This window comes from Notothenia rossii, assembly GCF_949606895.1.
Source record: "Notothenia rossii genome assembly, chromosome: 2".
Classification (NCBI taxonomy): Eukaryota; Metazoa; Chordata; class Actinopteri; order Perciformes; family Nototheniidae; genus Notothenia; species Notothenia rossii.
Window position 1 is genome coordinate 24,712,977 of NC_136904.1, and position 23,941 is coordinate 24,736,917.

The window sequence follows — 23,941 nt, forward strand, 5'->3', positions numbered from 1 at the left end:
CAAATTTTAAGTTTATATTGACTGTTTAAGTTTAGTCAGCATTTTCCCAGCCTACGTGTAATACATGCTGCTGTGACTAACATAATGTTTCCAGTGTATATGATCGATGTCAGGTGGTCGGGTATTGAGTCACTTGTTCACATGACTATGAATCCATTGAAAGAAAACCCTGAAATAATCTTGTATTTAAAAAAAAGCGTTTACTCAATTTAACAGTCATAGCCTATCTGTTAAATTTAAACATAGGCTATAACGTATTAACATGAGTTAATAACAGAGATGGCAAAAGTGCACACACCCTTTACTCAAGTAGAAGTACAGATAGCCTACTCTTGTTTAAAAATACTAAAAGTAGAAGTAGCCTACTGACTATATGTCTTTACTCAATTAAAAGTAAAGAAGTACACTCAAAAAAATAACTCTTTGAATGAACGTAATTAAATCATGGACAATATTTCCACATGATTAAATCACTTTCTTTCAAGATTAAGCAATTTCATTGGTCCAACTTGATTTACTTGGGTTGGGTCAACATAATCTATTAGGATTGATACTACTAATTTATAAGGTTTGTTACCAACTTAATTTACTTGGGTCAACGTAATCTAATAGGATTGATACTACTTATTTATAAGGTTTGTTACCAACTTAATTTACTTGGATTGGGTCAACGTAATGGCTTAAAGCGGAAAGAAAGCCATTTCATCATGTGGAAATACTGTCCATGATTTAATCAAGTTAATTCAAAGAATAACTTTTGAGTGTTTACACATTTAAAACGTTTAGAGTGAACTAAAAGAAACAGAATTTCAACAGTCTACAGTCTAGTGAGCTTCAAGGGTGGTAACATAACACAAACGCGAGATGTTGAAATAAAATGGTATTTTACAAAATAGGCAAAGATAAACAATGCTTTACGCTGACAGATGTTATTAAATATAACCGTGAATATATATTTCACAAAATAGGCAAAGATAAACAATGCTTTACGCTGACAGATGTTATTAAATATAACAGTGAATATATATTTCACAAAATAGGCAAAGATAAACAATGCTTTACGCTGACAGATGTAATTAAATATAACAGTGAATATATATTTCAGAAAATAGGCAAAGATAAACAATGCTTTACGCTGACAGATGTTATTAAATATAACAGTGAATATATATTTCACAAAATAGGCAAAGGTAAACAATGCTTTACGCTGACAGATGTTATCAAATATAACAGTGAATATATATTTCCCAAAATAGGCAAAGATAAACAATGCTTTACGCTGACAGATGTAATTAAATATAACAGTGAATATATATTTCAGAAAATAGGCAAAGGTAAACAATGCTTTACGCTGACAGATGTTATCAAATATAACAGTGAATATATATTTCAGAAAATAGGCAAAGATAAACAATGCTTTACGCTGACAGATGTTATTAAATATAACAGTGAATATATATTTCACAAAATAGGCAAAGGTAAACAATGCTTTACGCTGACAGATGTTATCAAATATAACAGTGAATATATATTTCCCAAAATAGGCAAAGGTAAACAATGCTTTACGCTGACAGATGTTATCAAATATAACAGTGAATATATATTTCCCAAAATAGGCAAAGGTAAACAATGCTTTACACTGAAAGATGCTTGAAAAAATTAAGTTTCTTCCCAAATATTAAAATGTTTCAACAGTAGACCAATTAAGGCAACATGGTAACATCTGCCTCCTCGCACAGCCCTCTGCTCAGTGAGGTCCACGTAACCATGCTACAGCCAACTTTGAATGCTTACTTTTATACTTCTTGCATATAATCAACATTTCTGTCAAGGTGAGTCACCGATTCTCTGATGGCTGCGTGTTTGGAACATGAGGCGATCCCAAACAGTGACATTAGGCACGGGAAAGCAATGTTTTGAGGACTTGTCCTTTTGTGGATAGTCTGTTTCCATCTAGCTCCATCATTATTTTCAGCAGTGCTTCAAATGTAAACTTCAGCTCTCGAGGGTAGCTTAAGTTTAGAGCATACACGAGAGCAAACATCATCGCCACCGCAAAAGATACGTTTCCCAAATCATCCAGCACTTCGACCCCCTCCAGAATGATCCCAACGTTCTCGGGGTCATCCCCAGGCTCTGCACCTTCGTGTCGAATGACAAATATTCCGAAGACCGTCTCTGCCATTGCCGTTTGACTGCTGTTGTCAATGCTCTGTGAAAAAACAAATAATAAGAAGAGTGATTTTCACTGATGTGCATTACATCCCATTTCTATGTGTCATATCGAGCTTTATGTAGTTTGGGTTTTCCAAATTGAAAAAAAAAAAAAGAAAAAACACTATTTCCAAAAAGCATTAACACATCCAACATCATCAAAATGTAAAGGCAACATTGCCCTAAGGGTTAGTTTTAGAGGAAACACAATCCATTCCAACTATGATCATCCTCCTCTTTGTGAAGATAAAAAAGGTAAATCAACATACCATGTATTCCTTCCCCAGCTTCTCTGGATCTTCGTTGAAGTAGACACAAAGACCTTTGAGGATGCATTCGCGTCTCACGTCAATGCTGTCAGTCTAAGTATGCAGATCAGAAAACATACAATAAAAACGCCCATTAAGAACAACAAGCAGACTGGGTTTCACCGTTTCACAAATGTTTTCTTTAAAACCCTGAATGTAATATTGCACTTTAATTAAATGGGTTTAGTTTGGACAGATAATATACTATGCAATTTAAGCAATACATTTTTCTAAAAAAGGAAAACAATTAGTTGTTCATTTGAGGAGACCTGTCTTATTTTGAATATTTAAAATAGCTTTTTATTGAAGAAATACTTTTGCTTTAAAAAGGTAATCTGTTTCCAATTACTCGATTAATCAATGGAATAATTGATAGAATACTCGATTACTAAAATAATTGATAGCTGCAGCCCTACAGTACACTCAGTGACCATTGGGGTAGGAACATCTGCCATTTCCATGAAAGACTGCTGTCAGGGACAGCTTTGTAGTGCGTTATTTTAGACCTTCAATAGTATGCCGCTCACTCTGATACAATGACCCCCACTGGGGGAATGGATGTGGTGCTAAGTGTCAAAAAAATATCGAAAACATAATGCTCCGGATGCTATTCACGGAACATCCTAGACTTTGTACAGCTCCTACAGTTTCTTTGTCACCTTTACATTGTTTTCATACCTGGGTTATGGGAAGCATGATGCTTTTGATCTTCTTCCCTTGAACTCCACCTTTCTTGGTATACACGTCGATCAGGCTTGAAGAGTGAATATCCAGCGAAGAGAAGAACTTGGATTGCAAATTAATTGTTGTGATTCTCTTAAATTCTGCATTCACCTACAACAAAAAACAAAACCCACAAAACTCAGATTGGCTATTTTGATGACACTGTTTACAGGTTTGATTTAGCAGTTCCGTCCGTTTAAGACATGCAATTGCATAAATCATGTATTTATTTATACGATTCCTGCATACAAATGCCACTGTACATACAAAATTCAGAATTTGTCAATGTCTTTTATATGGCACAAACTGTGCAGTCCGTAAGCATTCATTGTCGACTATATATATATATCCCAATAAAAGTAAAAAGGGGACGTTCCTTCACACATTCATTCACTTACCTCACTCACATGAAAGAGAGCCGGCCACCTGGTTTTGAAATCGGCTATCATTGGTGCCTGCCGAACAACCTCTTGCCTTCTGCATGCAAAGGTCTTTTCCATCAATGTTGCCACCTTGTCTTCATTATTCCTTTGCATTACTTCTGAGAGGAGGGTCACTCTTAACTTTTCAAGCGTCTCTGCCGTTTCCCCGGATGGGTAGGTGGGGCAGTAATTCACCTCTGCTTTTTTCGGCTTTTTCACACCATAGGCAGGACTGCATTTGCCATCAGGTTTGTGTTTTAGGGATTTCACTACAACTTCGGGGCATCCATGCCGCCTAAGCTTGGTTCAGTAGTTAGCAAGTTTATATTTCAAGCTCGTCTTCCATCCGCCATATCCAGTGAAAGAACCGGGTTCTTTCAAACATGGATGTGATGAGACAAGAGCTTTTGCTACCTCCTCAAACTCACTGTCAGAGAGGTAGACTTTGTACTCTATAATCTTCTCAGCTAAGCCATCAAGAATGGCAGATTTAAGTTTGTTGTCAGGACTCAACAATGTTCCGTCTGTTTTGAAAGTAGCGTTGGCCCTGTCCAGCTGTAGTTCAGTGTCGTAAGAGAACCGGGGCACAATGAAGACAGGGGGCCATCCAGATGATCTTGACGTGGACTCAGGAGACGACAGTATGTCAGTATTGACAGAGCTTCCAGATGAGAGAGATGAGGAGTCATTTAGACAGCGGGAAGTGGCAGCAGCTGAGTAGGGAGGGGGCAGGGAGCCAACAGGCTGTGCAGGTGCAACTGATGTAAAGATGACCTTGATGGAACTTCTGTCCTGGACATCTGATGTTGACAGCAAGTTGGTGAATTCATTCCCAAACTCAGCATCCATGAACTGGAGCCTGATATTCCCCTTGTATTCCACACTGCCTCTTAATTTGCTGTGTGAGTTCAGTGACAGACTCTGGAATCCCATCTGGAAGGATCAATCTCTGGGAACTGTTTTCTCCTAAAATGATTCTGAGCTTCACTGGAGTAGCCATGCCACGGCCGTCTGTGAAAGAGGGATGAGAAAATTAGCCTACATGTTACACAGAACCTTTTTTTCAAGGGATGCACAAGGGTTAATCTTAATTTCAACAGAGCAATGAGAGGACAAAATAACCATTCAACGTTAAATCTGTCGGTTACCTCATATGTCTATGTGTCTTTTTAATGTCACCATTCTGAGAGGTCCAACAAAGTAGTCTGCCAAAGGATAGTCATCTGCCAGTTCCTCAAGCTCAATCAAAACAGTTTCTCTTGCTGGACTCAGCTCAAAGGCTCTGAAATGCTCCCTATACCACCCATAAAGCCTTATCACCATGAAACATAGGCTCTCCTGTACAATGCAAATCTGAAGAATCTCTCCAAAGTCAGGCAGTCCACTTGTAGACCCATTAGCAACTATCATCCCATTTCTGAATGTTACCCCTTTGCTTGACACACACTTTGTTAAGTGAACTTCAGTTGTACCAGGGAAGTTCTGTGCAATAGTCTGAGCTATTTCTTGTTTCAATACATCCAAAAGGCACTGTTGAGACCTTTGTGATTTCCAGGGCAGCTTCATCAAAACTGGATGATACCAGTTGATAGGAAATCATTAGCTGATGCTTAGTAGCTAGCGAGAGGGGCACATTTTTAAAGCAATTGGTGTGTCGCGCAACCTGCTTTAAAAAAAACTGTGCTTGGCCTCAAAACGCATGGTCCAGAGGCCCACAAGAGGACCAAACATCCTGATCAGTTGTGGATAGTGCTCCAGATAATGATGCTTTGGTAGCAGTTGCACATCAGGGAAGAGTTCTTGGTACTTTCTTCTGTGCTCTGAAATCTTGCCCTCAAGATAGGCAATTGACTCATCTGTTTGTGTTGGCGCAACCACAAGCTCTGCAATGTCTTTTAAGTCTAACAGTATTTGCCATGCAATTTCACCCTCAGGCACCAGATGCCCAATTCTGAATGGGAGTAGTCTCAACAGAGCCCAATTTTCATGGGCATTCCCACCTATTGTTTTTCTTTTAGAAAATGTGTGTGGGATCACATGTGGCCTGTTTGTTTTGTCCGCCCACTTATAAGGGAACTGGAGCATAGATTTGTTGAGGGTTTCAAGATTGAAATATTTCTTAGATATCAGCAATGCCAAACAACGTGCAAGCTCTACTGGCACTAACCCCTCAAAAATATCATGCATAATATCTGGAGGATAACCCGTGTGAATACTGAAGTCGTCAAGAGATTGAGTGATGGAACAATGTCTTTTCACCCCAAAACAGCTTGCCCCATTCTCCTGCGCTGATTTCACATGAGTCATGGAGTTCTGTTGTCCTTAGACTGAATGCACCTGACTTTACCTCTTTTGTTTGAATGTCTGTACTTGTTGCTGTGCAAAATCGGCAGATATATCCACCAGAGAAGCTCTCATTGAAACCAGCTATACTGTGCGCTCCCAGGTTGTCTGCCGCAACAACCTGAATGGTGCCTTTAAGACAGGGGTGGGGAATCTTTTTCCTCTCAAGGGCCATTTCAATTTTTTTAACATCCTCCGAGGGCCGTACAAATTATTGACCTCTGCTTAAAAATACTAAAATCACAGCCCATTCATTTCGCCTTTCTTTCATGCCGTGCTAAGAAAAAGCAACCTCTTAATCCAGATATTTTACCATGACTCGTGCATGCATTCACGTGCACGGTTGTGGCATGACCACCAAAACAGAAAGCATATTGGACACAAGATGTGTGCAAAAGTATTTAGTTTCCTATCCATGTGGACTGATTTAAGTGGGGGGGACCTAAACTCCTCTAGGGGGGTCCTCACCTCCTCCAGTGGGGTCCGAGGGGCATGCTCCCCCGAGATTTTTTTTTTAAGCATCAATCTGGTGCACTTTGAGAGCAACATTAGGAGATCTATGGATAGATCTCTCAACATCAATATGAAACAGAACTGTAAGCAGATTTATTTTTCTTTATGGATATTTTACAAATCAATCCCCTTTCAAACTGTATTCTTGTTTATTAATACAAAACAATATTTACTGTCATATAGTATTTTATACCCGTTTACTTTATTATCTTGTTTTTTTATAACTATAATGATCATATAAAGATGTGCCTTTACCTCACTGGTTCTAGAAAAAGCTTCTTATATTCGTTAGCATAGCTAGCTAACCAGATGCTAATAACAACAAAGTTATTGACTGTATGATCAGTATGACAGATGAACAGATCGCCACTGGGATTACAACTAAAGACACAGCCACGAAGATACTGCGGCATGTGTCCGGCTCCTTATGGGTACGACGCTCTGGTATTCTCCGTCAGAAGAAATGCACCCCTGTCAGACGAGACATATACCACGTGATGACACGTTAGGCTCGTGTTGTGTTCAAGGACCCTGACCTTGGCCAGGAAAACAGGCAGTCCCTTGTTTAATTTTTTTGCGGTCTAGATTTCTTTAATTTTTTTCTTTTTTGCGTGTTTATAAATTACCTCGCGGGCCGTATACGGCCCGGGGGCCGGAGGTTCCCCACCCTTGCTTTAAGACATCTGCCAAGCAATGGAATGAAAACACCAACTTGTTCTAGAGCAGTGGTCGCCAACCAGTCGATCGCGATCGACCGGTTGATCGCGAGTTTGGTGCGGGTAGATCGCGGACCGTTAAAAAAAAAAGTAACAGAAAGAAAAATAAAATTAAAATAATAATTTTTGAAAAATACGTTTTTATATGTAAACCTATCATCCATTAGCAGGTGCCACTTGATTGACGTATATTTGAGACACCTCAATAATATAATACATTTACCGTGCTTTACGTGAACCTCATCATGACACAAGAGACGACGGCAGGACTGTAATTTCCCGTGTTCAGTGAACGCAACAGAGACATGACACCAGACCAATCAGAGTTGCATGGAAATACACGTGTGCTTGTGTCATTCAAGCTCGGCTCTGTGTGTGTGTGGCAATAGCGCATTTAGTGTGATAGAGAGGGAGAGAGAGAGAGAGAGAGGGAGAGAGGGAGAGAGGGAGAGAGGGAGAGAGAGGGACCGGTGCTAGCGGGGACCGTGATGTTAACATCTGGTTAGCTAGCTGCATTAACGGACATAAGGAGCTGTTTCCACAACAAGCTGGAGGAGAGTCCTCTCCTGTCAGACTGAGGGGCTCAGGTGAGCTAAAGGACTCTTGAGTGTTTAGAACGGTTTTGTCACAAATTATTCAAGAGATTATTTCCGCGGCACACCTTCATATTATCATTATAGTTATACAAACAATAAGAGAATAAATAAAAAAACAGGTATGAAATAGCCTACTATATGGCAGTAAAACAAGAATACAGTTTAAAAGGGGAGTGATTTGTAAAATATCCATAAAGAAAAAGAAAATCTGTTTACAGTTCTGTTTCATATGGGTGCTGATAGAGGTATCCATAGATCTCTTCATGTTGCTCTCAAAGTGCACCAGATTGATGCTTTCAACTTCAATCTTAAAAAAAAATCTTCCCGGGGGAGCACCCCCCCGGACCCCCCTAGAGGAGGTGAAGACCCCCCTAGAGGAGGTGAGGTCCGCCCCCCAATAGCACTTTACCCCTGCCTATATGCCGTGAGCTGATTATGGAGCCTTCATTGTAACAGTAATTCAGATGCAATTAGCCTATATAAAAAGGCCTCAAATTGGAAGCATTGTCTGGGCCGTCTTTTGCACTCAATTCTGCAATAGGTAGATCTCGCCTTTCACCGAGGCCGAGGTCGGTGATCTTGGGCTTAAAAAGGTTGGTGACCACTGACGTAGAGTTATCATATCTTGAAGAAGAGGATGTAAGACACGGTCATAACCATACTTCTTCACATCATCAGTTTTACACAAGACCGCCAGGTAAATCGAGGATAGTGATGAATGTGAGCCTGGAGGCAAATTACTCAAAGTCCAGTAGATTCCACAAAGCTTATGCTTCTTGCGAGAAGTACCCAGAGGATTGCAAATCTCAAAGTCATCTATGTATATAGTCAACAAAATTCTTAAGTCATCCCCTGATAGAAAACCGTTTTCCTTGAAGTGTGAACAATCCTGGGAAGATTTGTAAATCTGTTGTTCACCAGTCCCCCTATTACTCTGCTGCACTCTGTGGTTTTCAACTACCTTGTCTACAACATATTTCCTCTGAAAGAGCTGCTGCAAAGATTTGAGTTCAGGCACATACTGAAAACTCCTTTTTTCCTTGTCATCAAGTATGTACTCAATGGGTTCTACAACATTAAAGCTGTCTTTGTAATACTGATTGCAGAGATAAGATGTCCTTAGGGGACCACCTTTCCCTATGGCTTTGAGCAAGGGGTTTGATGCGCAGAGAGCAGTGGCTACTTCTGTTATCACAGACTTATCAGTTGTGGGACTATATTTCTGAAATACACCTTCAAGAATGTTAATGGAGAGGGGCAATGGAAGAGTTCTGAGTTACATCCTCATCACTACTTGAACAAGCACTGTGTACTTCAACCGCAGTCATCTTGATTATGTGCGTATTCCTCAGGATTATCAGAGGATTCTTGTGCAACTAGAGTGGTTCTAACTACACCTGGCTTGAAATCTTTCAACGTATGCGGTTTGTGTTTCCTGTTTTTGTGAGAGTGAAATGTTGCGTATATATATTTGTTTCAAAACTGCAACCCACAAACATACAAGGAACAGTCTCATGACTCTTAAAATGAGTTCCAATGTGTACAAAATAATCCCTCTCCGTAGGAAGATCGCTCGAAGTGCACAAATGACAACTGAATATTGAAAATTCCAGCTGCTCCTGAGAGTTTTGTTTGGGATGGGTTCTATTTAAATGAATGTGCAAAGCATTCCATGTCTTAAATGTACATGGGCAGTTTATGTGTGGGCATGGATAGCGTTGCCTATGCCGGTGCTGTAGTCTAAAATGCTTTAGTAACTCATATCTACCAGAAAGAGATTCACTACACTCCTTACACCTCCACATTTGCCCACCAAAACAAAATCACCAGCAAAAAATTAAAAAAACATTTCAATCTTGAACTTGAGAATGGCAGATGACACCTTTTACCTGCAGTCACTGATGAAGTTGGATTGCAGACACAGGTACGGTTAGACAGGACACTCTTGCAGCCGGACAGCAGCCACAGGAACTTTTGCAGTCACAAATTGCTGTGAAAAATTGAGAGAGACCAATCAACATACATGAAAGTTAAGTTACACAGAGAACTCGCAATATTGCTGTAAATTAAGACTCATCATTACATCTGCTTTTTTTACACCGAACCTTATCAGTCCTCTTATCAGACAGAAGTTGACAAATTACTTAGTCACATCCAAACCAATTCAACAGAGTTCTTCAATTTAAAAAGACATGGATCCAGCCTAAGTGCTAAGCTTTAAAACTGAATTAACAAATCACATTAAATAATGTGATGACAGAACTGTAAACAGAATTAACATTGCTTTTTATTTAAAATATATAAATAATATTTCACATCAAAAGAAACAGCACCATGGTTGTTTTATAGCTGAAACTTTAACAAAATAAATAACTCAGTTACCTCTAATCCTTAACCCATGTTTGTATAATTATGTTAACTCCGTGTGTTGCTGCTTGCTTACATAATACCTGACGTGGAAACGTTACTCGTGGAGGGGGCTATAGAGCTACTAAAAATAAAAGTCGAAAACGGTGCATTTCTGTCTGAGTGTGGTGTACTTTTGCAAGATGTTTATAGACAGATTGCTCTCTGCCGTGTGTGTGTGTGTGTGTGTGTGTGTGTGTGTGTGTGTGTGTGTGTGTGTGTGTGTGTGTGTGTGTGTGTGTGTGTGTGTGTGTTACGAGGACATTTTGGACATTGAGTAAAGAAAAAAAAAGAATCTTGGATTATGGAGTGTGATCTGACGTCAGGATGTTCAAATGCATGTAGCAGCCGCGTCTGTAAACTGCCCCGCCCCCTCGCGCACACAGACGCTGGATTGGAAAGATCGCATTTTGCAGTCTTTTTGCGTATTTAAAACGGAGTTGGCGAAACTAAAACTGCAATATAATATTTGTGTAGCATAATACATATAATATATGTTTTAAATGTCTCCAGTACCGATACAAAGACTTATAACATTGGAGCTTAACGGTACCAGAGTCTTTAATAATGAATTCCCGGGACTCCTTTGATTAATACCGGGGCTCGGTACCTACTGAATTGTTACATTATCCTATATTACTCTAAGTTGAAGTGCTTGTTTTTGCCACTGACATGCACAAGTATTATTATTAAGTGCGTGACAACATTATTACTGAAAATGCGTGGACATCAATATTTAAAATCGAGGAATATTAAGGAAACGTTGCCGATTTTCAGCCGGCTCTTTGTCACTGCAGTGCAGGCAGCATGTATGTTACTGGCCCGGGGGTACAGCGACACAGAGCCGAACATAACTATATGCTGAGCAGGGAGAGCGCGACTACCGACACTGGCAGAGCGGCACCCGTCACGTAACATTAACTGCCGAGCGAAAACCACAGTGCAGTCAGCTCCGCATGGCAGCTAGCTTGACAGCTAATTTACGTGACGCAGCCGAATAACAGCGCAACATTGTAAAAGGGGCTGATATTACTGACCTATAAGCGCCTGGGGTAGCACACTTTTCGTTTAACTTTCCCAGGGTAATACTACCGTCATTTAGTTTTCAATCCTGATATCCTATATTTTAACCATCTCCCTAACAGGCAGTTACAGACTAGCTAGTTAACGACGTTAGCTTTAGCATGTTCATCGGCTCATTCGGCTTTTTAAGTGAGATACAAAATAACACTAAATAACAAATTAACTATCAACGTTACCACAATGTCGCTGATGGACTAGCAGTTGATGACATTTATTAACAGCTTCACAGTTAGATGACAATGTTTTTCTGCTTACCTCCTCCAACTTTCGCCAACGGTCTTGCTTGTCTCAACGATCCTCTCTCGCGATGACGATGGTTAAGTTTACGGTTACGCCCAAATATCGCGAGTGCACACAGGATGCAGGGAAAAACCTTTCCCGCCAGATCGCGGTGAAAAATAAAACAATGGCAGAGTCTGGCAGAGTTCTCTTAATATTACATTACATTACATTACATTACATTGCATTTAGCTGACGCTTTTATCCAAAGCGACTTACAATAAGTGCATTCGACCAGGAAGATACAACCTTTAAGAAAACAGAATCATATAAGTACATCAGGTTTCATAGAGCCAAACATTTCAAGTGCTACTCAACTGGCATTTAGAAAGCCAGCCCTTTATTAGTATATAAGTGCTTTGTTAGTAATTCTATCGCTCGAAGTGGAGTCTAAAGAGATGAGTTTTCAGTTTGCGTCGGAAGATGTGTAAGCTATCTGCTGTCCTGATTACAATGGGGAGCTCATTCCACCATTTTGGAGCCAGGATAGCAAACCCACGTGTTTTTGCTGACGGGAACTTGGGTCCCCCTCGCAGTGCGGGTGCAGCGAGCTGTTTGGCTGATGCAGAGCGGAGTGCACGTGCTGGGGTGTACGGTTTAACCATGTCCTGGATGTAGGAAGGGCCAGATCCATTCGCAGCATGGTACGCAAGTACCAGTGTCTTGAAGTGGATTCTAGCAGTTACTGGAAGCCAGTGAAGGGAGCGGAGGAGCGGTGTGGTGTGGGAGAATTCGGGAAGGTTGAAGACCAGACGAGCCGCTGCATTCTGGATGAGCTGCAGAGGTCGGATGGCACATGCAGGTAGACCAGCCAGGAGGGAGTTGCAGTAGTCTAGGCGTGAGATGACGAGAGCCTGGACCAGAATCTGCGCTGATGTCTGGGTCAGCTGGGGACGTATCCTCCTGATGTTGTAAAGCGTGTATCTGCAGCAGCGGGTTGTAGCAGCGATGTTTGCAGTGAAGGACAGTTTGTTATCTAGGACCACACCCAGATTCCTTGCAGTCTGAGTCGGGGAAACAACAGAGGTGCCGATGTTGATTGTTAGGTCAAGAGTGGGACAATCTTTTCCCGGAAGGAAGAGCAGTTCAGTCTTGTCAAGGTTGAGCTTGAGGTGATGAGCAGACATCCACCGAGAGATGTCTGCTAGGCAAGAAGAGATGCGTGCGACGACCTGGGTCTCTGAGCGGGGAAAGGACAGAATTAGTTGGGTGTCATCAGCGTAGCAGTGGTATGAAAAACCATGCGGGCTAATGACAGACCCGAGCGAGTTTGTGTACAGGGAGAAGAGGAGGGGACCAAGAACCGAGCCCTGAGGGACCCCTGTAGTTAATTGACAAGGGTCGGACTCGGACCCTCTCCAAGTAACCCTGTAGGTGCGGTCGTTGAGGTATGAGGTGAGGAGGGAAAGTGCAGTGCCTGAAACTCCAAGTTCTTGGAGAGTGCGAAGGAGGATCCGATGGTTCACCGTGTCGAATGCAGCAGACAGGTCCAGAAGGATGATGACAGAGGAGAGGGAGGCTGCTTTAGCAGTGTGCAGTTCGTCAGAGACAGCAAGGAGAGCAGTTTCTGTTGAGTGACCTGCCTTGAAACCAGACTGGTGCGGATCCAGAAGGTTGTTCTGATGGAGATAACAGGAGAGTTGTTTAAAGACAGCGCGTTCAAGTGTTTTAGACAGGAACGGGAGGAGAGAGACGGGCCTGTAGTTAATAACATCAGACGGATTGAGAGTGGGTTTCTTAAGGAGAGGGTTTACTCTTGCCTCCTTGAGACTGTTTGGAAAGTGACCAGAAGTTAGAGAAGTGTTGATGAAATGGGTGAGAAATGGTAGAATATCAGGAGCGATAGTCTGAAGGAGGTTTGAGGGGATAGGGTCCAGAGAACAGGTGGTAGGACGGGCAGAGGTAACGAGGGTAAGAACCTCACTTGGAGAGAGAGGGGAGAAGGAGGTCAGTATGTGGGTGAAGGGAGGGTCTGGTGACCCAGCGGTGAGTAAAGGTGAGTCAGAAAAAGAAGAGCGAATATCATCAACCTTTTTTTCAAAGTGGTTAACAAAGTCGCTTGACAGAAGGGAGGAGGGGGGAGGTGCTTTGGGGGGGTCCAAGAGGGTGGAGAAGATAGAAAATAGTTTTTGGGGATTGGAATAGGAAGATTGGATCTTATCTTGAAAGAAAGTGCTTTTTGCCTGAGAGATGGAAGCAGAGAAAGAGGATAGGAGAGCCTGATAGGTTAGGAGGTCGTCATGGTGTTTGGATTTCCACCATTTCCGCTCTGCTGCCCGAAGGATGGTTCTATTAGCACGCAGTGCGTCATTTAGCCAGGGAGCAGGAGGGGACTGACGAGCCGGCCGCGATGTGAGAGGACAGAGAAAGTCCAGAGAGGATGAGAGAGTCGAGAGGAGAGTTTTTGCAGCAGTGTTTGGAGGCAGGAGTTGGAACGAGTCAGAGGAAGGGAGGGCTGAGAGCACCGATGAGGCAAAGGTAGAGGGGGAGAGGGAACGGAGGTTACGGCGGACAGGAGCAGAGTTAGAAGAGATTAGGTTGTTATGTTTGGAAAGGGGTACAGAGAATGAAATGAAGAAGTGATCGGATGTGTGGAGCGGGTTTACAGAGAGGTTAGAAGTAGAGCAGTTCCTTGAGAATATGAGATCAAGGACATTGCCAGCTTTATGAGTTGGTGGGGATGGAGACAGTGAGAAAGCAAAGGTGGTTAACAGAGATGTTAGTTCAGATATCTTCCTTGTCTGGAGGTTGAAATCTCCGAGAAGTACAGCGGGAGGGCCAGTTTCAGGGATGTGTGAGAGGAGATTATCTAACTCCTCCAAGAAGTCCCCCAAGGCGTCTGGTGGACGGTAGAGAACAACAATGGTTAATTGTATAGAATGGGTTACTGTGACGGCATGGAATTCAAAGGTGGAAGGAGTGAAATTAGGTAGCTTGAAGAGGGAAAAGCTCCATTTGGGAGAGAGCAGGAGACCAGTGCCACCACCTCTGCCAGAGGGTCTGGGTGTATGGGAGAAGGAATATGCTGTGGAGAGAGCTGCTGGGGTGGATGTGTTGGATGGAGTGATCCAGGTCTCCGTGAGAGCAAGGAAATCCAGAGACTGCAGGGAAGCGTAGCCAGAGATTAAGTCAGCCTTAGGGACAGCTGACTGGCAGTTCCACAGGCCCCCTGAAACGAGATGTTGGATCTCAGTGGAGCATGTGGGATAGACGAGAGCAGGCCGGTGAAATCGATTAGGAGAAACACGGGGCCAGTGATAATTGCGAGAAGACACATGAACAGGAATGCAGAAAATACACATGATTATAGCATGAGGGGCTAGAGAACCCAAGAGAATTGAATAAAACTAAATAACACCAGCGATACTTGGCGCAATCAGAGTAGGATTTGCCTCCTCTTTGCCTCCCACGTGACTCCCACAGGACTCTTAATGTCTTTGTCAGTCTTCGTCTGGCTGAAGCTGACGCTCCATGGAAGTGTCAAGGAGCTGTCAAGAATGTAGCATGCCTTATTGTTCAAGCCGTGTTTTGTCGTTTCACATCTTTACAACCGTGAACATTTAAAAGTAGATAGATTTGTGTCTCTTTTACATTAGTTGGTATCCAGTTTATTGGTGGTTATAGCGCCACCTTTTGCTCTGGAGTGGGAATCATATATAACCTAATCCCTTTGTCTCAGTTTATCTCAACATGAATTAATCTAATAAATGTGAAGTTGTTGCGATTCATGCAAACCATACATGTTTTCATCACGTTCATCTTGGAAACATGAAATTATTACGTTGAAAATACATGTTACATTTTATTTGATGTAACAGCCAGCCAAAGTCCTTTTTTTGAGTGTATGGGCTTCGAAATGTAGACTTAAGAAAAAGGTAGCCTACCCATAACTACCAACTTTTATATAGCTAGTAGGCCTAACTGGCCTCACTTTACATTAATAGAACAATTATGTCATTGTTAGCTAATGAATGTTTCGATGCTGAACAACGGCAAATTGACTAAGTTGTCATTGGTCCTTCTTGTTTAGAGAAGACCAGGAAATGATGGATACACGGATCGTGTTAAAATCAATGACTTTAAATAATAATGGTCACGCCACGAAACGCAGATTAAAACTAAAGTAACGAACCTGTTTTGAAAATGTAAGAAATAGAGAAAGTAGGCCTACAGTTAGGCTATTTGTGTTAAATATGTAAGAAGTAAAAGTTAAAAGTCGTCAGAAAAATAAGTAGGCCTATAGTGGAGTATACCAGAAACATTTAAGCAGCCTACAGTAACGAAGTAGGCCTATTTGTAGGCTACTCCACTACTTCCATCCCACCTCTGGTTAATAACTAATAATATTAACTAATATTTGGTCAATAGCAGATCGTGACATCTGTCAGTTTTACTGTTTTTACTTTGTCAGCATGTATTTTATTCCTCTTATTAACGTTTTTTTAAATAACCTAGGATTTGTGTTTTGTTCTTGTTTAGATAAATAAATTCTAATGTCCGCCATCTGCACTTAGCTTCCAGGTGTTCGAGAAAAAATGAGAGGAAACCTGAACTCATTGACACCTCCTATTGCTGTGGGGGGGGGGGGGGGGGGGGGGGGGGGGGGGGGGAGAGAGAATGGCTGTGGGGAGGCATTGCTACGGTGACCGCGGCTCTCAAGTCTCGTCTTGGTATTTGGCAGTAGCAGCCAAGCAGGCAGAAGGCATTTCTTAGAGGAACGTTTTTAACACTCATTGTCCTGAGGATTACAAATATTTCAGAGATATGACTGACATACTTCGGCTGGTGTCAGAAATGGATGGACGGACTTTATCTACTCTCTCCCAGCACTCTGAAAAAGGTTGGAAAATAAGTAGACTTTATTTATGTTTACCATTAAAATGTTCATAATGTTTGTATTCTCCGCACAACTGCTAATAAAGTGTGCATAAGTCTCCATGTTGCAATATCACCAAATATAGGCTAATGTATTTTTTCTTCAGATATTAACTGTATTTGGGGTGATGTTTCCGCCTACATTGAACGTCATATGGCCTTACAGAAGGTTAGCCTCTATTTATCTATCTGTCTATCTATCTATCTATCTATCTATCTGTCTGTCTATCTATCTATCTATCTATCTATCTATCTATCTATCTATCTTTCTATCTATGTCTCATTGATTGTTAAATCCATTGTAACAGGGAGTTCACCTGGCAGGACTTGGCACCTTCACCTTCTCTCAGCAGAAGTTGGACATCGGGAATAAGTTCACAATGATCCAAAGACCCATCTTCCTCCTGGCTGGCAAACTAGTCCAGTCTCTTGGTTTAAAGCAGACCAGGCCACTGGCTGCAGGTGAGACTTACAAATGGCTTCATATTTCACAGCAAACTAATCAGAAAAAAGTCCCTTCGTACATCAAATCACATATCAGGAGAATAAAAGGTATTTTTCTTTGATGCTGATATCAAATATTGCAAACATCACACACCTATCTGGATTTAGACACATTTGAATCAGAGGATAGTTTGTGGTTTGGTTGTTGTCAATTAAATCTGATCGAACTGCATGAACACAGCCCTGATAAAGCACTGATGAGATTATCTTCTGACTATATGTTTTTTACTTGTGTGTCACTTACAGCAACACATCTACCAGTGGTGCAACTGAACTTTGCAGCTGTGTCACAAGAAACACCTTTCAGTCGAGACATGGTGGAGGGCTGCGTTAGAGAAACTCTTCTTCTCCTCTTCAGATTGTTGGCCTCTGAAAAAAACATATTCCTCACTTTCCAGGGAATTGGAGTTTTGTCCTTCAGGAACAACAAGGTGGCTCACCTCCTCACATTATATTGTACTCTGGTAACATAACTACTGCTTTTCTGTTGAATGTAATCTCATCTGATTTTATTCAAAGGTGAGAATGAAGTTCAACAGAGATTTTATTAATGCCATGGATGGAACTGGTCGGCTGTTGTTAGCCTTTGACAATGTGAGTTTAAAAAAGTGCAAGTGTTTGAATGATACTGTATATAATGAATTAGTATCGATGCAGATTATCTGTACTTTTGTCCCTGCAGAGACCTGGGAGCAGTACCTCTTTACTGTCCGGAGGCCTGTCTATGCTCCAGATGCCACCGTCTGCCAACCCCGTCACCATGCCAACCGTCTGCTCTCCTGAGCCAGAGAAAAGGGCTGCTGACAAAGCTCAAGACCAAAGGAATGCAGGAGGTGAAAGATATTTTTCCACAAACCTGATCATTTAGGATTTGATAGCACTAAAATAAGTATTGATTCAAATTCAAGCATTTTATCAACTTGCTGCAAAGGAAACCTTCATTTATTTAGCTGTTTGGAGGGGTAGTTTTGGTAATTTGGGAAATAAATACTTATTTGATTTCTTCAGGAAATGGTAGATGACTATCTGTTTGATAATAAACTACAGTTAATGGTCTAGTACTGTACCTGTAGTAGACGGAAGGAGAGGGGAACAGTTAGCTAGCCTGGCTCTGTCAAATTGACTTCAAACCACTTTGTTTGGTTTGTTTGGCTTACTGAAACCATTCTCTTTCAACAGAATGAATAGGGGGCATCAGGGGTTGAGATGCAGCGTATTGATGATGATAGATCTAGAGCCATAAGAAGAACAATATGACTTAGAAAAAGTGAAACTACTAGTGTTGTGTGTCTCTACAGAAGTTCCCCAACAGGGAGAATCTAAATCCCATCAGCCACTGCAGCCTGCCAAGATGAAAGCTGTCAGCCTGCCTGAAGAACTGAATCCACAACCCCCCATGGAGGCCACAGACAAGTAAAACACACACAATGATTCAGACGGACAGGCACACACACTCTATGGAGAGGTTCAGCTTGCAGTGCACAGAGCTGTTTGCTGGTGGTTGAGTCTCTGGTAGCTGGGACCTCAGGGGTGGTCTCATATTGTTACCGACCTATGCAGCTTCAAGCTCCATCAATGATGCACAACTATCTGTGGGCCAGGTGTCTCTTCTGTCATTACCTAATTACACTGTCAGCACTTATACACTCACACAAAACACACATGGCACAGAGTGATATTAAGATCCTCCCTATAATTTCAATTGAATCTCCTGTTCCTTTCTTCTCTTGTGGCAAGTGCACTGAGACTCTCCGTACATATATATTCATCTGCATTTAAAATAAAAAATATATATAATATAACTATATATATATATTATTGTTCCTCAGGATTGTGAGAAACAGCATTTCGATCTCCCTGTCTGTATCACACACAGAAGATTGTCAATAAAGTTTACTTTTTTACTTATAACCAACAAGTGTCAGCTGATTTGATTACTAATCCTTATTCTGCTATGATATCCTAAGAAGCAGTTAGAGCCCCTTTACAACTCAAACACATGTCCATGGTGTTCCCATGAAAAACTAAAGTATTTAATACTGTTTTAATATTCAAATGTCACACAATTGTAACATAATACACTAATAAAGTGACACCAATCTGCACATGAAAGAGAGCCGTTCTCTTTGATGAAACATACAAAGTGGTAAATAATCTGTTTCCAATCTCAGGCCCAACGTCTCCGTCACACCACGAGATGTCGCTCACAAACTAGAGGACCCTGGTGTGACTGGTAACTGCTTTGGACACGCTCGTGCTGGGCAGGTGTGTGTTAGGCCTCATGTATATGTAGAAGTCTTCAGTAAGTCATTTGGCTTTTATAGAGCTCCTTTATATTTAAGAGGTGGGTTCACTTTCTTGGTCACTGGACTAAGACTAAATAAATGACTTATTATTTATAGGGAATTGTGTTTTTTTGATGTGACCCTTTCAGTATGACATTGCCTTGGTTTAACCCCCACTTGAACTCAGTGTGTGTTCCAACAGGCTTATGGTGCAACACGCACTGAGACCATGTACAGGAAAAGCAGTTTAGGGAAGGGAGGGAAAGAGAATTAAATTAAATTGAAAATAACTAAGAAAGCACAGTTCAACAATACAATGCCAGATGTAAACCGTTATTGCTTTTATGGGAGCTCAGGTCCGAGTGCAGGGAGCTGAAGGGATGTCCATAATTTATAGCAAAAGCCTGAGAAGAAAATAACTGTTTCCATTACTGATTCAAGTGTTTTGAATTGTAAGAACTGTCTTGTAATCGTAGGAGCTGTGCTACCTGTGCATGCAGCGGGCCCAAATAAATGTTCCAGTGTACCTGAGGGAGCAGCAGCAGGCAGAAGAGAAAGATCAGGAGAAGCTCTTACTGCTGAAAGAACAACAGAGAGACAGACAGCACATGCACCAAGAACAGGTGTGTGTGTGTAACAGCTGTGTGTGTGTAATAGCTGTAATAGTAACAGTAAAGACATCATTTGAAAAAGACCATGTCATGTTCTCTGCTGTGAGTAACTGGATGTGTCTCATACAGTAAGTGTTTTGCTTTTGGGTTCCGGTTAAGAAAGGGAAAACAACCGACTGAGGAAATAGAAACAGTTTGTTCAAACGTCAGAGGAAGAAGTCAAACCATTATGTCAAGAGAAAGTAAAAGTAGCAATAAGAAAAACATCAATAAAACAAATCTTAACAACTGAGGATTTAAGGGTGGTTCCAGACTGGTTGGGGCCAGAGAGCTGAGAACAGCACTGGGAGAGCTCTGGGAAATGTGGGATATTACAACTCAAAATTAAACTGCCCTCCGTGGTGAATATATGTCTTTCTCTCAATGTCTTTTCTCTTTCGGTCAACATGATAATACAAGGGGTGTCTTTGTGTGTGCATCTGGCAGGAGAAGCTGAATGAGCAACGTGAGCATGCAAAGCAGGTTGCTACATTCAACCTGCAAATGTCTGAAAAGAAAGAGAAGAATTTCTGTCCTCTCTTCCCTGTGAGTATAACCTGAACACTTGAGACTCAGCCCCTGCAGCCAACACTTGAGGAGCTAGTTTGTACTACAAAGTAACGGAGAGGAGAAACTGTTGTATCGGTTCACAGTTAAGTAATCAGTCGTTGACCTTTTACTGCAGCTCTGCCACAGACACTGTCAACTTCCTGTTGACTTCATCAAGGCAGTTTCATTTCTGAATGATTTAATAGTTATTTTAGTAAATTAATCTGACCATATTTGTAGCACACAGGATTCAAGTTTGTAAATATCTCAAATATCTTTACCTTATTACTCTGGGATGCTTGTGTTTAGACTTCATTTGTCTTCCCGACACGGCCCTTCACTCCGGCGCCGAGGATCCAGCAGCATCGCTACATGAACGAGCTTCAGGGTCAGATAAAGACTCGCCAGCAACAGGAGGCCCGAGATCAGCGGAACCGTGTTCTCCTGGAACCTCTGGATCAGGTCCAGCTGGTCCAGGAGTGAGTCTGTTACAGCAGTAATGCTCTGGTATTTCCAGTAACCCTCTGTTGATATAATTAGAGAGTCATCTGGTTAAATGTGTTTACAACTGCAGGTGAGTCAACAGTTTGCTCAGCTACAGCACAAATTAATTACGAGAACTGTGTGTTAGTGCGTGTGTGTGTGTGTGTGTGTGTGTGTGTGTGTGTGTGTGTGTGTGTGTGTGTGTGTGTGTGTGTGTGTGTGTGTGTGTGTGTGTGTGTGTGTGTGTGTGTGTGTGTGTGTGTGTGTGTGTGTGTGTGTGTGTGTGTGTGTGTGTGTGTGTGTGTGTATTTATTTTAGGATGGCTTCGCAGAAGGCTCAGCAGCTTCAGCGGAAACATGAGAGAACTACTATTTACAAAAGGGCCCTGGACACTCAGGCAAGAATATACTTCTAGACAGAAACAATGATTTGAGTTCTGTGAAATGAACAAAAGGTTATAAATGGTCTTGAATTTCGTAATGAGAGTGAAGCTGTCACCCATCCTTTAGTTTAAATCACCGGTGCAAGCATTACATTAAACAAGATCTGTTTTTTTGGTTTGATTTGACAGGAAAGAAGAATGCATGGAATAAAATAAATATCTCTGGTTCTGAGCCAGTATAAGAATGCAAACCAAAATGATGCTTGTGTTTAGCAGGTGTTGTGTACTTTAAAGTCAGCCAACAACAACAACAACATTTTCACTTGGTTTTGGTTTGACCTTGTGGGCCAGTGGGGAACAGCCACCAGCCACATCTGACCCAGGAGGACCGCTGCATGGTAACGTTACAGCTGAAATTAGTCATTTGTGTCCTTTAGGTCAGAGATAGGAAGAGCACAGATCCTCCAGAGTGCCAGGCTGACAACTCCGAGTTCAACCGTTGTGAGACGGCCACCAGCAACGCAGAGGGCCGAGAGAGGGCACAGAAGGTTAAATCTGTTTCTGATTGGTGCCACAAACCTCAATCTGCAGTTGTTGCATCATGCAGATGTCCGAAATAACCAGTGATTGCTCCAAATGATATCAAAGTCTCTGCATTTATTGGATTTTTTACCGTTTGTGAGAGGTTACTTAAAGTAGCATATTAAAGAATTATATTATTGGATTCATGGCGCAGCTGGTTTAGATAATTGTACATGTTTTATTAGGTTAACAACATTAAATGTGAACTTGCCAAATCAAGACAAGATGAGATAAATTCAGTGGAATAACAACTGCAACATTTTCTTTGTGAAATATTTAAAGGTTAAAGTATAAAATGGTAATACTCAAGCAAAATACACAACCTCAAAATTGTCCCGAAGAAGGAGGGTAATTACACAATACCACCGTTTTTCTATCAATATTATAATACATCTTACTGTGGGTTTCATGTGTATATTTATCTATTACATATTGAGAATGATGTGATGTTATTCTACATTCTGGCAGCACTTCCGGATCAACTTCAGCACCGCCACTCAGCGGAAGAAGGAAGAACTGCACAACCGCGAAGAACAGCTGCAGAAAGAGCGAGACGTTCTCAAACACAACAAAATGGAGTGAGTAAAGGAAGAGGGAAAACATGTGTGACAATGAGGAGCTTTGTGGAAACTATGGCAGACTCTCTCTCTCTCTCGTATGTTTCCTCTGCAGGCTAATATTGGACCACATTAATCGCTTTGAGAAGAGGCGAGACATCAGTAAGTCACTGGGGGACGAGTGGAGTTGCAACGCAAAGCTGAAACACCAGCGAGAGGAAGAGGACAGGCGCTTCCTGAGGTGTGTTTCAGTACAAGATAACACAGAAGCATTTTGACAAGTTATTTTACATACATAACTTAAAGTGGCTTGACAACATCAAATCTTTGAAAGGCAATGACAAAGTTGATTTTTAATATATTCTCTACTGATGGTGATAACACCTGTCTAATTTAGATGTACCGTTCCACATAACTGACTTACCCAAATGATACATCTCCCCCTGCTTCCCTCTGTCTCCCTGTGGTCAGGTCTGCTGGTCGGCTCCTGGTAGATAAGCTTGCAGAGTACAAGTGCTGCTGCCAGTGTAAGAGGAGGACAACCAACTGCGGAGAGACAAACATCTGGAAAGACTCTCATTACCTCTCCGGCTCACAGTTCATGGTCTGATGAACAGCAGCATGTGAACATCAAGACCTCATAAACTTCAACACTTGTAACTCATCATGTGACTGTTACTAAAAAATACATATTTAATTAGATTAGGTAGATAAATAATAAGTGAAGTTTGAAGCTGAAGCATATTTGGCTGTTTTGGTGTGCAGTATTCAGTATTGTGTGTGTTATTGTGAGATGTATTCCTTCTCTTCTCCTTCATTAGTCTTGGGAGTTCATGCGTGTACTATGGTTGTTGTTGTTTTTTTGGTATTCAGTTCAGGTCAAAGATTTGTAATCATTGAACAAATAGCTAGTAACATTTTTCCCCAAGTTGTTCAAATGCATGTCAGTAACACTGCAATATTGAGGACTAACTTTGACTGCATTAAATAAAAAAGACGTCCTGACTCTTGATGCCTCAAACAGAAGAAGCCCAATTTACAAGATGAACACCTAGCAGCTGTGATCAAATCATCTTGCAGTCAGTCACTATCACATGCGGATTTAGTGTTTTTTTAATTATAACAAGGAAATAACTAATGACTGCAGATAACTGCTCTTAGCAGGGATTCAGACCGATAACAGCCCAGCATGAGTGAAGCGATTGAATACAACCTTCTTAACATTTCATGCATTTAAAATACAAATATTTGATGTCGCATTAAATAAAATAAACTGATTTGACCCCATTGACTACATTTTTGTGTTACTTATTTTGTTTTGTTAAATGTGAGACTATAACTGGAGACAAGATGGGAGAATCTAATCACTATTTTGCAGCAGGAGTTAGCACAAATGTACAAGTTTGTGCGTTAAAGTAATTTGGAAACATGCTATGATATTAAGATTGCTGGCGCTAAAAATGTTTTGCTT

The 23,941-nt window shown here is 41.4% G+C and overlaps 2 protein-coding genes across 7 annotated transcripts; one reads left to right on the top strand and one right to left on the bottom strand.

Annotated features, from left to right (window-relative positions):
• Positions 1-732: 732 nt before the first annotated feature.
• LOC307028517 (uncharacterized protein) lies at positions 733-16,141 on the bottom strand. Of its 5 annotated transcripts, none has more exons than XR_013805006.1 (6): positions 11,580-16,141; positions 9,725-9,825; positions 3,653-4,678; positions 3,201-3,356; positions 2,484-2,576; positions 733-2,212 (listed from the first exon to the last, which is right to left on the bottom strand). XR_013805006.1 is itself a non-coding variant. In XM_079663612.1 (6 exons), the coding sequence occupies exons 3-6, from the start codon at positions 3,779-3,781 to the stop codon at positions 1,895-1,897; spliced, it is 696 nt and encodes a 231-aa protein (XP_079519738.1). In that variant the 5' UTR covers positions 3,782-4,678; positions 9,725-9,825; positions 11,580-11,971; the 3' UTR covers positions 733-1,894. The 5 variants fall into 5 exon arrangements, 2 of the variants coding, with proteins under 2 accessions (XP_079519738.1, XP_079519737.1); XR_013805007.1 differs by having other exon boundaries at positions 3,644-4,678; XR_013805008.1 differs by having other exon boundaries at positions 3,644-4,678; positions 9,718-9,825.
• A 100-nt stretch (positions 16,142-16,241) lies between these two features.
• Positions 16,242-23,761, top strand: LOC307029893 (coiled-coil domain-containing protein 81-like). Of its 2 annotated transcripts, none has more exons than XM_079665986.1 (16): positions 16,242-16,443; positions 16,586-16,647; positions 16,787-16,940; positions 17,229-17,413; positions 17,502-17,576; positions 17,665-17,815; positions 18,281-18,395; positions 19,154-19,247; positions 19,744-19,890; positions 20,365-20,463; positions 20,776-20,945; positions 21,268-21,346; positions 21,769-21,879; positions 22,382-22,491; positions 22,586-22,711; positions 22,942-23,761. In XM_079665986.1, exons 1-16 carry the CDS (start codon positions 16,368-16,370, stop codon positions 23,078-23,080), a joined length of 1,893 nt encoding a protein of 630 aa, XP_079522112.1. In that variant the 5' UTR covers positions 16,242-16,367; the 3' UTR covers positions 23,081-23,761. The 2 variants fall into 2 exon arrangements, with proteins under 2 accessions (XP_079522112.1, XP_079522113.1); XM_079665987.1 differs by having other exon boundaries at positions 18,284-18,395.
• Positions 23,762-23,941: the final 180 nt, after the last annotated feature.

Excerpts from the sequence above, each read along its gene's own strand:
- LOC307028517 (XM_079663611.1), bottom strand. The coding sequence starts at position 3,781 with ATGCAAAGGAATAATGAAGACAAGGTGGCAACATTGATGGAAAAGACC. Across the intron at positions 3,357-3,643 it reads CTCTCTTTCATGTGAGTGAG|GTGAATGCAGAATTTAAGAG; the intron begins GTAAGTGAATGA and ends TTTTTGTTGTAG. Across the intron at positions 2,577-3,200 it reads TCATGCTTCCCATAACCCAG|ACTGACAGCATTGACGTGAG; the intron begins GTATGAAAACAA and ends CTGCATACTTAG.
- LOC307029893 (XM_079665986.1), top strand. The coding sequence starts at position 16,368 with ATGACTGACATACTTCGGCTGGTGTCAGAAATGGATGGACGGACTTTA. Across the intron at positions 16,941-17,228 it reads GACCAGGCCACTGGCTGCAG|CAACACATCTACCAGTGGTG; the intron begins GTGAGACTTACA and ends TGTCACTTACAG. Across the intron at positions 22,492-22,585 it reads CTCAAACACAACAAAATGGA|GCTAATATTGGACCACATTA; the intron begins GTGAGTAAAGGA and ends TTTCCTCTGCAG.